The sequence below is a fragment of the Podarcis tiliguerta genome (assembly GCF_965153285.1).
Source record: "Podarcis tiliguerta genome assembly, chromosome: 7".
In the NCBI taxonomy this organism is placed as follows: Eukaryota; Metazoa; Chordata; class Lepidosauria; order Squamata; family Lacertidae; genus Podarcis; species Podarcis tiliguerta.
In genome coordinates, this window is record NC_139540.1 from 11346259 (window position 1) to 11358378 (window position 12120).

At 46.5% G+C, this 12120-nt stretch overlaps 1 protein-coding gene and 1 long non-coding RNA gene across 3 annotated transcripts in view; both read left to right on the top strand.

Annotated features, from left to right (window-relative positions):
- LOC310682281 overlaps nt 1-12120 on the top strand; it is a 430308-nt gene that overhangs the window by 316740 nt on the left and 101448 nt on the right. The window lies entirely within an intron of this gene.
- Nucleotides 1-12120, top strand: part of ADCY8 (adenylate cyclase 8) — a 127040-nt gene that overhangs the window by 93860 nt on the left and 21060 nt on the right. For both annotated transcript variants that reach the window (XM_083450415.1, XM_083450416.1), the window contains 3 exons: nt 1449-1538; nt 2510-2682; nt 8860-8941. In XM_083450415.1, the coding sequence (XP_083306541.1) occupies nt 1449-1538; nt 2510-2682; nt 8860-8941 (345 nt within the window). The remainder of the gene's footprint in view (nt 1-1448; nt 1539-2509; nt 2683-8859; nt 8942-12120) is intronic.

Here is a 12120-nt window from a genome sequence, read left to right on the forward strand (position 1 = left end):
CTTCCAACTACATATAGTCAGCTGTGATAATTTAGCTTCCAATAGACTAAGATGTATAAATATAGCCCAAATCAGATTTGACTGAATTAGCAAAGAGCCTTAATTCTTCGACACGTTCCTGTTTCTCAGACATCTAAACTGTTCATGACCAGGAAATTGGTTCTCACTGTTTGGTTCCGGAGGTTCTCCAAGTTTTAGGTAAGCCATACAGCGGTATTTTGGTTTGCAATTGCTTTGGATTACAACTGTTTTGGATTACAACCACGTCAAACCCAGAAGTGTATGTCCCTTTTTTTGGACTGCAATCCTCTTTTTTATTATTACAACCAATTTTGGGAGGGAGGCCCCATTGGCGCAAGCATGCCTTGGGTTACAACCTGTTTTGGTTTACAGCCGGACCTCTGGAACAGATTATGGTTGTAAACCAAGGTACCACTGTATAGGCTTAGCTCCACCAACCAAACAGAGTCTCCCTGGATAAAAGGGTTTGTTACACATAAAATAATTAAAAACAGTTGAAGACAACAAAACCAGCGGATACAGTTAAGACAAAACTGGAACCCCAAGAAATTAACACTCATGGTAATCACCTTGAAATGTTGGTGTAGAAGGCAATTAATAAATTAATTGTAATAGTGATATTATAATAATCCTTTAATTCTCTTCCCACGCCAATTCTGATTCGTTACCCTTCCAAGCAGGGAGGCTTGTTCTTGGCATGTCCTGCACCTTCCTTCTGCCCAAAACCTTATGAGAATTTTCATTTTACCTGCCATTTTAATATTTTTAATCTTATCAGTGAGATTTGCTAGTGATGCTTCATTATTTTCTTAATTTCTTATTATTCTGTTGTAAGCTATTTTGTTGAGGACGCGGGTGGCGCTCTGGGTTAAACCACAGAGCCTAGGACTTGCCGATCAGAAGGTTGGCAGTTCGAATCCCCGCGACGGGGTGAGCTCCCGTTGCTCAGTCCCTGCTCCTGCCCACCTAGCAGTTTGAAAGCACGTCAAGTGCAAGTAGATAAATAGGTACCGCTCTGGTGGGAAGATAAACAGTGTTTCCGTGTGCTGCTCTGGTTCGCCAGAAGTGGCTTAGTCATGCTGGCCACCTGACCCAGAAGCTGTACACCAGCTCCCTTGGCCAATAAAGCGAGATGAGCACCGCAACCCCAGAGTCGGTCACGACTGGACCTAATGGTCAGGGGTCCCTTTATCTTTACCTTTTAAGCTACTTTGAGGGATTTTTGATAGGCAGAAAAGGGACCTATCGACTAAAATACACATACACACACAAGGTAATATCCCTTGTCAATGTTGAACCATTGATTTGAGTGAGTCTACTCTAACATCAGATGTTACCCAAAGCCAGTATTTAATCACTCTCATATGGTTGACGCATAAATGACCTGATTTTTTGCAATAAAAATTCTTCTCCTTCTGTGTCCGCAGCTATGGTGTGATTTTGACAAACCGATGCCCTTTAAGAACCAGACTTTCAACTCTTCTGTGTATTTGACGGACCTTTGCTCCTACCCAGAGGTAATTCTGAGCAGACTGTTTTAGAAAGGCAGCACATTTATTCACAACTAACCTTCCCATTCGAAGGCTCTGCAAGAGAGTGCTTATGCAATAGAGACTGTCACTGCCAAGGCCTCCCCCCACCCCACCCCCTGGTCACTGAAGTCAGCGACCACTTTGCATGTAGAACATCTCAGATAGGACTAGGAAATGCGCCCCCTGGCTAAAAATCCTGGAGAGCTGTTGCTACTCATTGAGCTACATCTAACTCGATCACATTGGTTGTTCTTGTTTTGTGTGGAGGTCCCCAAGCCACCCCTCAAATAATTCACACATCACACGTAATTTAAGTTTAAGGTTTTGGGGCACTATTTTGGCCACAACTTTATTAAAATACAAAATCTGTGAGTGGTTGCTTAGACATTGGTTATGACTATCTGTCCTCCCGCCTGGGACAGAACTGACTATCCGAACTCCATCGGAAGCCAGTGAAGGGAAAGAGAATGTTGGGGATCAGTTGAGCTGAGCGTCAGTCCCTCACCGCTCACCCAACCAGCTCCCCAAGGCTTGCCGGCCCTGGTCCCATTTCAGGGATTGGACGAAATCGTGGCAAGCCCCAGGATTCCTTTAACGGAATTCCCTTCAGCGCAATTGAAGGGGCAGGCACAGCCTATCCTTACCCCTCCACCACCAGCAATTTTTATAACCAATGCCTAACCGCAACCTTACAAGTTGTGACGAATTGCTAAGTAGTAGGCAAAAACCAAGTGACATTAGCCAATCAGCCAAATGGCAAAATTCCTACTAGGCCCCTGCCGCAAGGCAGATGACCCCATGACAGGCAAAGTAAGGTCAACCGGAACAGAGGGACGGCGGGCAGGTGATCTGATGCACTCTGCGAAAGAGAAAGCAAAAGCAGTGTGCCCCCAATATTTAAAGCCTTTGGTCCCTGGAAGCCGAAATGAATTCCTATCCCAATCTCCTTTCCAAAGTATTTTGTCTTCACCGGAATCCTGGCGATGGTGACCTGCGCCGTCTTCCTCCGTCTCAATTCCGTCCTCAAGCTCGCGGTGCTGCTCATTATGATTGCCATCTACTGCTTCCTGACAGAGACCATTTACGCTTCGCTGTTCCTGCGATACGACGACATCAATCACAATGGAGAGTAAGTGTTTAACGCAGCTTTAAACGCCTGCAGCCGGGATATTTGATGACATTGAATTACCCCTCTTCCTTCTATAATAAACTAAAATCTGCCCTTATGGGGGACACAAGAGCCCTTATAGAGTCCTTTGAAGGTTCTCCATCGGTCGGAGAAAACAACAGAGGCCAACTAGAGAATATTGAGAAGCAAAGCAGCTCGTAAGCCTCATCTTTATTGAACTGTTGCAACAGGGTGTCCCCTTCACACACAAGAGGAGGACCCTGAACCAAGGTGTGCCCACCCTTATATAGACATTTTAAATTGCCAGGTCTGGAGTCCAAGACCACCCCCAGAAATATCATACATACATCACAGAAGGAGTGTAGCTCAAGACCACCCCCCAGACACATCATACCTACATCACAGAAAGGGCGGTCTACAACAGAAATCTGAGTGCATTGTTTACCTCCTGTCTGGCAGGTTACCTGTTAATGCTTACTTGATTGGATACCCTGGGGAGCCTGGCCAGTCTTTTGTAATGATAAATACAGGTCACAGGCTCACCCTATTCATACACAGACATACCCTTAAGACAGGATTTGTGAATGAAAAGACAGTGGGGAGGCTTTTCCATTTCCCTTCACCTTGCAGAGAAATCATTTGGTCAGTTTGGAAGTCAAAATGGTTTCAGGACTGTTTTCCTGTGCTGCTTCAGACATGTGGTTTATATATTTATGTATGTGTTTGCTTGGTACATTTATGAACATATATCCAGTAACAAGAAGCCGAAAGCACCAGCCTGAAGATGACGAGTGAGACCTCGTCGAAACGTCGCCTAGACACCCCAACTTTTACACGGGAAGACACCCGAGGACACCAAAACCTGCATTCCTGTACCCGTGAAAATCTACGAAAGCAAATATATATATATATATATATATATATATATATGACCTTAAATTTTTTATTTCACTCCATAACGCACCGGAGCACAGGATTTGAATGCAGAATGTCCTGGGTTCAATCCCTGGCATGTCCAGTTAGAGCTGCAAAAGCTTCAGAGCTGCTGCCTGTCCATGTAAACAGTACTGAACTAGATGGACCTATGGGATGACTTGGTTTAAGATAGTTTCCTATGTTTCAGTATACGGTACAGTTTGGGCAGCGAACTTTGCAATAGAGACAAGAACAGGCCTTTGTACCTTGGTGTGAGTTTGGCTCCCAACTTTTGAAAGCGGAATTGGGGGATCTGCAACAAATTTGGGGAACAACATGCAAGTCGTGCTTGGGAATATTTACACTTTGCAGTGGATTTCAATCAGGAGTTGAGCCTCCTGGCTTAAGAAACTTAAAATTTGTTTTGCTGTGTCAGATCAAAGCTCCATGTAAATGGATGGCGTTAGGAGCAAACCTCCCCAATATGTTACTAATTACATAAAGTATTCATCAAGACAGTAACAATCTTGTAAGTATGTTGGACTAGATTTGCTCCCCACCTCCAAAATAAAATAAATAATAAAATAAAATAAAATAAAATAAAATAAAATAAAATATAGAATTTGGGGGGCTTGGGGGGAAAGCAATTTTCTTCTTTCTGAGATGTCTCTTTTTCATATTGCATGATTCATTTATTTTTTGGTCCATGACTATACATTCCTTAGGTTTTTTTTACTTTTCCCATTGTCCCTAGCACTACTTTCTACATTCAACTTTTCTTGAGGAAACTACTGCAGACTATCAAGGTGGGAAGCCCTCACTTTGACTGCTTCCCTTGCCCCAAACTTCCTGCTATTGGAAATCTAGCATGTCAGGGAGAAGGGCTCAACTTGGGTTTATCCCTGGTAAGCTAGCTTTCTACACTCAGGGATTTTCTCTACTAGGGTCTTTTCAAGCCTGGAATACCCTCTTCTTCCCCCTGACCCTCTCCAGCACTCGTGAACATATTGTGCTGACTGAAGTGCTGCTGAAGGGCGGGGGGAAAAGCTTTGCCATTTCTGCTGGGTATATAAACAGATCCTTACACAACATCCTTTCATTTCTTCAAATAACGAAAGTAAAAATAGCCTTGAGAAATAGAGAGCCTTACCCGAGTCATCTCATATCTAGACAAGATAATTCCTTAGTGGTGCTGGGAATATCTCATCAGCTGGAAAACGGATTCATCAGAAATGAAAAAGGGTGTCCTTATTATGGATCCACAAATAGGAAAGCAATACCACGGATGGTTTGAGGTGTCAATCTTTTACTCCTATTACTGTCAAAAAATGCAGCTCTCTTGTCAGTTGCCGGCTAGGCTGTCGCATGGAAATGAGGATGGGCTGCAGGCATCAGGTGTGAATGTCTGAGAGAAGCTAAAGCTGTATTGTCCTCCCTCTCTCACTTTTCTGAACGCAGAAAAGTGAGGGCAGAACAAGAAATTGCCTTAATTATGTAGCAGGCAGCTTCAGGCCTTGCTTTTCCTGAAATAATCACAAGCAGAAGGGAACCCAATTCTTATTGGGAAGGCAATGTGTAGGAAGGGGAGGCTTATCTGTTCACATCCCCCTGCAATCCTTACTCCCCTACCCCTCTCACAGGTAGGAGCCTCACAAACACAGCCTCCTGAGGAACTGAAGACTACAAAACCCATGTTGGAGTGTGACTGTCAATGAAACACTCATGCACAAGAATTGTAGAGTCCTGCATGGAACTACCTGGGGCCTTTAATATAAGGTTACCAGATTTTTTTTCAGTGAATCCGTGGGACGTGGGTGGCGCTGTGGGTTAAACCACAGAGCCTAGGACTTGCCGATCAGAAGGTCGGCGGATCAAATCCCTGCGACGGGGTGAGCTCCCGTTGCTCGGTCCCTGTTCCTGCCCACCTAGCAGTTCAAAAGCATGTCAAAGTGCAAGTAGATACCGCTCCAACCGGAAGGTAAACGGCGTTTCCTTGCGCTGCTCTGGTTCGCCAGAAGCGGCTTAGTCATGCTGGCCAGATGACCCAAAAGCTGTATGCCGGCTCCCTTAGCCAATAAAGCAAGATGAGCGCCGCAACCCCAGAGTCGGTCACGACTGGACCTAATGGTCAGGGGTCCCTTTACCTTTACCAGATTTTTTTTCAATGAATCCAGGGACACTTTAGTTAATTAATTAATTAATCACTCCACATTCGGGATGTTGATGCTGCAGCGATGGCGGTGGCAGAGGGGCCACCGTCGCCTTGACCTCAACCGCCACATTTCCCCTCCCTCCAAGGCTTCTATTGCCTTTCTCCATGAGCCTGGGCAGCCCCTGAGTTCTTCGGTGGTGGTGGTGGGGAAGCAGTGCACAGTGGGTCAGGCATGGGGAAGGTGGAGAAGGAGGGCCGAGACCAGCGGCAGTGATGAGGCTTGGGCAGCGCGATGCCTCCCTGAAATATACTCAGAGTCAAGTGCGGTTTTCATGCTCTTTATTTAGCTCATAGTAGTGAGGAATGGAAGTTCCCCCGAAATGTCTGCTTTATATACATTATTTACACAATGGGCCCCGCGTGATTGGCTAATTCTGGGATTCTCCTGTAAGCCAATCAGATTGTGGATTCACTTCCACCTGGAGTTGGATTGGGTGGCTCCAGTGCTCCATCCGACTGCTGCATTCTGAAGCCTATTGTTCTAGGACCAAACCGACTGCTGCATTCTGAATCCTATTGTTCTAGGAGCAATCAGACTGCTGCATTCTGAATCCTATTGTTCTAGGACCAATCAGACTGCTGTATTCTGAATCCTATTGTTCTAGGACCAATCAGAGCACTGCATTTTGGATCCTATTCAACTCAGTACATATCAAGCCCCAATCCCATTCCTACTTGTGTGCAAGCAGGAGGGGGCAGGGATCCCTCAGCTGGGAACCAAGGCTTCATACTGCCTTTCGGAGGGAAGGTGGAGGCAGCCCAGAAACTGCATCTTAGACCCCCTGCACCACCATCATATGGGGACTTCCGAGCAGCTACTGAGGACAGCCAGAGCCAACTGCTCCGGGCTGCTGAGACTGCCGCTGCTGCGTTTCCCGGGGACATTAGATGAAATCCGGGGACATTCCGGGGATGGAATTTGTATGGGGACTTATTCGCAAATATGGGGACTGTCCCGGGGAAATGGAGACGTCTGGTGTTAAATAGTGGGTGAACATATCAGACGACACAGCGATTCTTCAAACAGCTCTTGTTTATTCACAGGCCGGAACAGAACTGAACTGAAGGGTTCAGCCAGCCTGCTCATATAGAGCTCCACTACCATGCAACTGTAACAATTTTCTGTAACTATCCAATCACTGAACGTCTCTTTCAATCCCTTATTTGCATATGTGGACCTAAGTGAAAACTATCTACAGTATCCCCCTGCTGGCCCAGGGTGAGAACCTCAGTACATAATATCTGGTAACCCTACTTTAATATTGATAGGACATTTGATGCAAACCACTTAGAGGTTTTGAGCATTAAATGACATAATGGCACCAGTGGGGCATACCTAGTGCAGGAACATGGCCGGATATAGGTTTGATGAGGCCCTAAGCTACTGACGGCAATGGGACGCTTTATATGTCCGGCTGTCCTTTGTCAACAACAAATTGTTGCTGCTTTTGTGTTGAATATATGCTATATGGTAATTTATGGACCTCATAGGTATCTCAAGCCATTTGCGCCCATGTTGCCATGCAACCAGTCCATGCAGAATGTAGGCACCCTATATATAGAAATGAGCAAGCCAGTGATATTTTAGGGAGCAGACTAGCAGGCGGGGCACATTACTTATATCACAGGAGCCTCCACAACACAAAACACTGTTGCTGTATGTAGGTTTTGTTTTATTGGTTTTTTATCTTATATTTTGGAAATGTACATTCAGGTTTTTTCCTTTAATTTTTTGGGGGACCCCCCAAGAGAATGGGGCCCTAAGCTATAGCTTGTCGAGCTTATATGTAAATCCAGCACTGTGCAGGAATCTCTGTTCTAGCCACAGTGGGGGAATGAAGAGATCAGCCTCGCAGGCTGCCTTCCCAGTAAGAATTGGGCTCCCCTGCGTTTGGTGCTGTTGTTGTTTTGTTTTATTATGCATTTTGTATTCTCATTTTGTATTTTTATATTGCGGACTGCCCTGTGATCTTTGGATGAAGGGTAGGTGTAATGGTTCTAGGGGTTGCTCGTGCGTAAGCTTGTCCCAACGCCTGGCTGGGTTGCCTGAGTGAACCTTTCCTGTCCGGGCTGCCACTCGCCCGTGACCGTCTCAATCGCTGGCAGAATCCGTCAGTGGACGTTTCTTAAACTTCTTCCAGCAAAGAAGTTCTTTGATGCCCAGTCTTCGCCTATTCTCCCTGCGTGGAAGCCTTCTGTGCAAGGAGGGTGTGGGCAGCGGAGGACCCCTTCTCTCCCCACTGGTCCCCGGCAAGGAGTCATGGGATCGCCTTGCCGATTCCCCCATCTTCCCCCCCCCCTTCTCCACTGGAGCTACGCTGATTCTCTCCCCCAGAAGATGGGCTGCCCCTCCCACTCCCGGGACGCTCTCTGGGATCCCTTTGGAGCTTGCTCTCTCCCTCGGACACTGATGGCAGTTCCCTGACAGTAGGGTACGAATTTAATAACTAATAATAGCAATAATAGGGACGTGGGTGGCGCTGTGGGTTAAAGCCTCAGCGCCTAGGGCTTGCCGATCGAAAGGTCAGCGGTTCGAATCCCCGCGGCGGGGTGCGCTCCCGTTGTTCGGTCCCAGCGCCTGCCAACCTAGCAGTTCGAAAGCACTTCCGGGTGCAAGTAGATAAATAGGGACTGCTTACTAGCGGGAAGGTAAACGGCGTTTCCGTGTGCGGCTCTGGCACGCCAGAGCAGCGATGTCACACTGGCCACGTGACCCGGAAGTGTCTTCGGACAGCGCTGGCCCCCGGCCTCTTTGAGTGAGATGGGAGCACAACCCTAGAGTCTGTCAAGACTGGCCCGTACGGGCAGGGGTACCTTTACCTTTGCCTTTTTAATAGCAATAATGCAAGATATGTAACTTCACGCTATGCAGTTAAGCAGACAGTGGGTTTGGCCCTGGCAGCCTTAGTTCAAGATAGATGCTTCCACTGTGATAAAGGTTAACCTTTTTCCTGCACTTGGACCCTACACAGTGGGTCTTTTATTTTATTTCTTTGTATTTGAACCTTTGCGATTCCTACTCTTTCTTTTTTCCCCCACCTTTTTTCTAGCACAGACTTTTTGGGGACAAAGGAAGCCTCCTTGCTCCTCATGGCCATGTTTCTGCTTGCTGTATTTTACCACGGCCAACAGGTAAGGCAAAGGGTTATTCTTTATTTCACATTCTCCCCAAAAGTGGAAAATATCCACAGTGGCTCCTTAGCAATTACCTTCCGACTAATGGCTGCCATTTGGAGCAAATAATGAAATATCAACCGGGAGAATTTTATGACCTTCAATAATTGGATGTCTAATTAACCTTAAAGAAAGACTGATTAGGGAGAAAAAGTATCCTTCTCTATGCAGTTTTGTTCTCGCTCTCTCTCTTTCTCTCTCTCTAATCTAGGTCAGGGGTCAACAAACTTACCACGTCTCGGGTCGGTGTCTCCAGTGCCGATCGCGCAGCGGGCCAGAGGGTGGGGGTGTGCGTGCCCATTCACGTGTGTACATGCTATTTCTGGCGCACTTCCAGGTCAGAGGAGCACCAGAAATAGCTTGTGGGCATGTGAACGGGCCTCGTCCGACCCAGATGTGAACCGGAAATAACGCTTGCTCATGGTCAAATAATGCTTGTACATGCGCAAAAGCTATTTCCGGTGCTCCTCCGACCCGGAAGTGGGTAGCCGCGCAGCGCCTGGGGTCACTGTGGGCCGGATAAACGAGTCCTGATCTAGGTTCTCAGTTCTTCATCTGTCTTTCCCAGCATTGCAACACATTCCAAATGAATCAAATCCCAAAGCAGAGGTGGATATAAATGGTCTTTATTGTGAGACACAATTTGGGGGGGTTATCTGTGCCCCAGATGTTGAGTTCAGCAGAGACAGGGTAATTTATCCCAGTGGTGTCTGTGATTGCATCACTTTGTTAAGGCAGGGGTGTGGTGCCCACAACCCACACACACTGCCTCTTTGGTCATGAAGTTGTGATGCCGGTTGCTTTCCTCTCCCTTGAAAAGTGCATAGAGGTGAAGGAGGAAGTTAGAAGACTGACACTCTTTCCCACTTCCTGTTTCAGATCTATGTGCTTGCCAAGACTCAGGTGAATTCTATTTAAATCTAGCATCTTTCCAGATCCCTTGGAAGTGTGTGCATCTGTGCACACACTTTCTCTCTCCCTCTTTTCCCTTGGAAGGTTTGATCTTGCAGAGAAAGGAGAGAAGTGACCAGAGAGTTGTTGTTGTTTAGTCGTTTAGTCATGTCCGACTCTTCGTGACCCCATGGACCAGAGCACGCCAGGCACTCCTGTCTTCCACTGCCTCCCGCAGTTTGGTCAAACTCATGCTGGTAGCTTCAAGAACACTGTCCAGCCATCTCGTCCTCTGTCATCCCCTTCTCCTTGTGCCCTCCATCTTTCCCAACATCAGGGTCTTTTCCAGGGAGTCTTCTCTTCTCCTGAGGTGGCCAAAGTATTGGAGCCTCAGCTTCAGGATCTGTCCTTCCAGAGAGTGGCATCCAAATGTCAAAAATCCAAATGTGCCCAGGAGCCTAAAAGAATTAGCAGCCCCTGCGCTAATGGATGGTGACCATTCCCTCTTGTGGGAAAGGATGAAGCACTAGGCTTAAGGACAATTAGGAAGATAGTCTTCTTGATATTTTCCCCTCTAGCTGTTTTTTCTGTTCTAAATCACACGCATGTTCTTGTTGTTGAGCTGACATATGGCAGCCCTAAAGCAGCTGGGAGGCAGGACTCCTAGATCATCATGCCAAGTTCAGATATTGTTGGACTGCAAGACCAATCAGCCCCAGCCATGATCAAGGATGATGAGAGTTGTAGTCCAACAACATCTGGAAGGTAGCATGTTGAAGAGGACTGTGCTACGCAATCATCCATCCAGGCATTTTTCAGTCTCAAGACTGCTCTGAGCTTCAGGTGCTGAGCTGTGCCTTGTGCCTACAAACCATTCTGTGATCCAGAAAGTGTTCTCAGGGAAAGTGAAGGTTAGCAAATGCTTGGGACAGTAATCCACAGTGCCATAGAGTTTCCACCCTATACAATCCTGTATAACAGGATTGTCCTGTATTTCAATGTAAAATGCTACGTCCTGTATTGATACAGTTTTGTCCTGTACAGTGGTACCTCAGGTTACAGATGCTTCAGGTTACAGACACTTCAGGTTACAGACTCCGCTAACCCAGAAATAATACCTCAGGTTAAGAACTTGGCTTCAGGATGAGAAGAGAAATTGTGTGGTGGCAGTAGGAGGCCCCATTAGCTAAAGTGGTACCTCAGGTTAAGGACAGTTTCGGGTTAAGAACGGACCTGCAGGTACCACTGTATTTCAGCTCTCTCTCTCTCTCTCTCTCTCTCTCTCTCTCTTTCTCTCTCTTTCTGTGCCAAGTTCAGGATTCTCTCCAAATGCATGTCTTTGAAAGGTGTGTGAAAGGTCATATATTTAAGCTCTGGGTAGCCAAACACAGAGAGATTTGCAAACCCATGTGTATGTGTGTGCGTGACAAATTCCAGAAGGACCATTCAGATAGGCAGCAGTAGATTGTAATGGATTGCTTTGAAGTCATTTCAGCACCAGATTTTTGGGGGGGGAGGTATGTCTCCCAGCCAACCCACCCTGTCCTGTATTTTGCTAGAATAAAGGTGGCAACCCTCACCAATGGGGATTAACAGCAAACAAGCATCGAACACTTCCCATTCTTGAGCTATAGTCCACCAGCTATTAGAATAGAATCATAGAATCATAGAGTTGGAAGAGACCACAAGGGCCATGGAGTCCAACCCCCTGCCAAGCAGGAACCACCATCAGACCACTCCTGATATATGGTTGTCAAGCCTCTGCTTAAAGACCTCCAAAGAAGGAGACTCCACCACACTCCTTGGCAGCAAATTCCACTGTCGAACAGCTCTTACTGTCAGGAAGTTCTTCCTAATGTTTAGGTGGAATCTTGTAGTTTGGATCCATTGCTCCATGTCCGCATCTCTGGAGCAGCAGAAAACAACCTTTCTCCCTCCTCTATGTGACATCCTTTTATATATTTGAACATGGCTATCATATCACCCCTTAACCTCCTCTTCTCCAGGCTAAACATGCCCAGCTCCCTTAGCCGTTCCTCATAAGGCATCGTTTCCAGGCCTTTGACCATTTTGGTTGCCCTCCAAATTCTTTATGAAGAGTTCACTTTTCCTCTCCTTTTTGTTCAAGGCCCAATCCGAACGCTAAGCAGCCATGCCTTTAACTTAATTTGTCTTGGGAAAACCTGAAATGACCAAGGCTGTTTGCTCCTAATAAGGTTTCTCCTAGATACATATCTCACATAGTC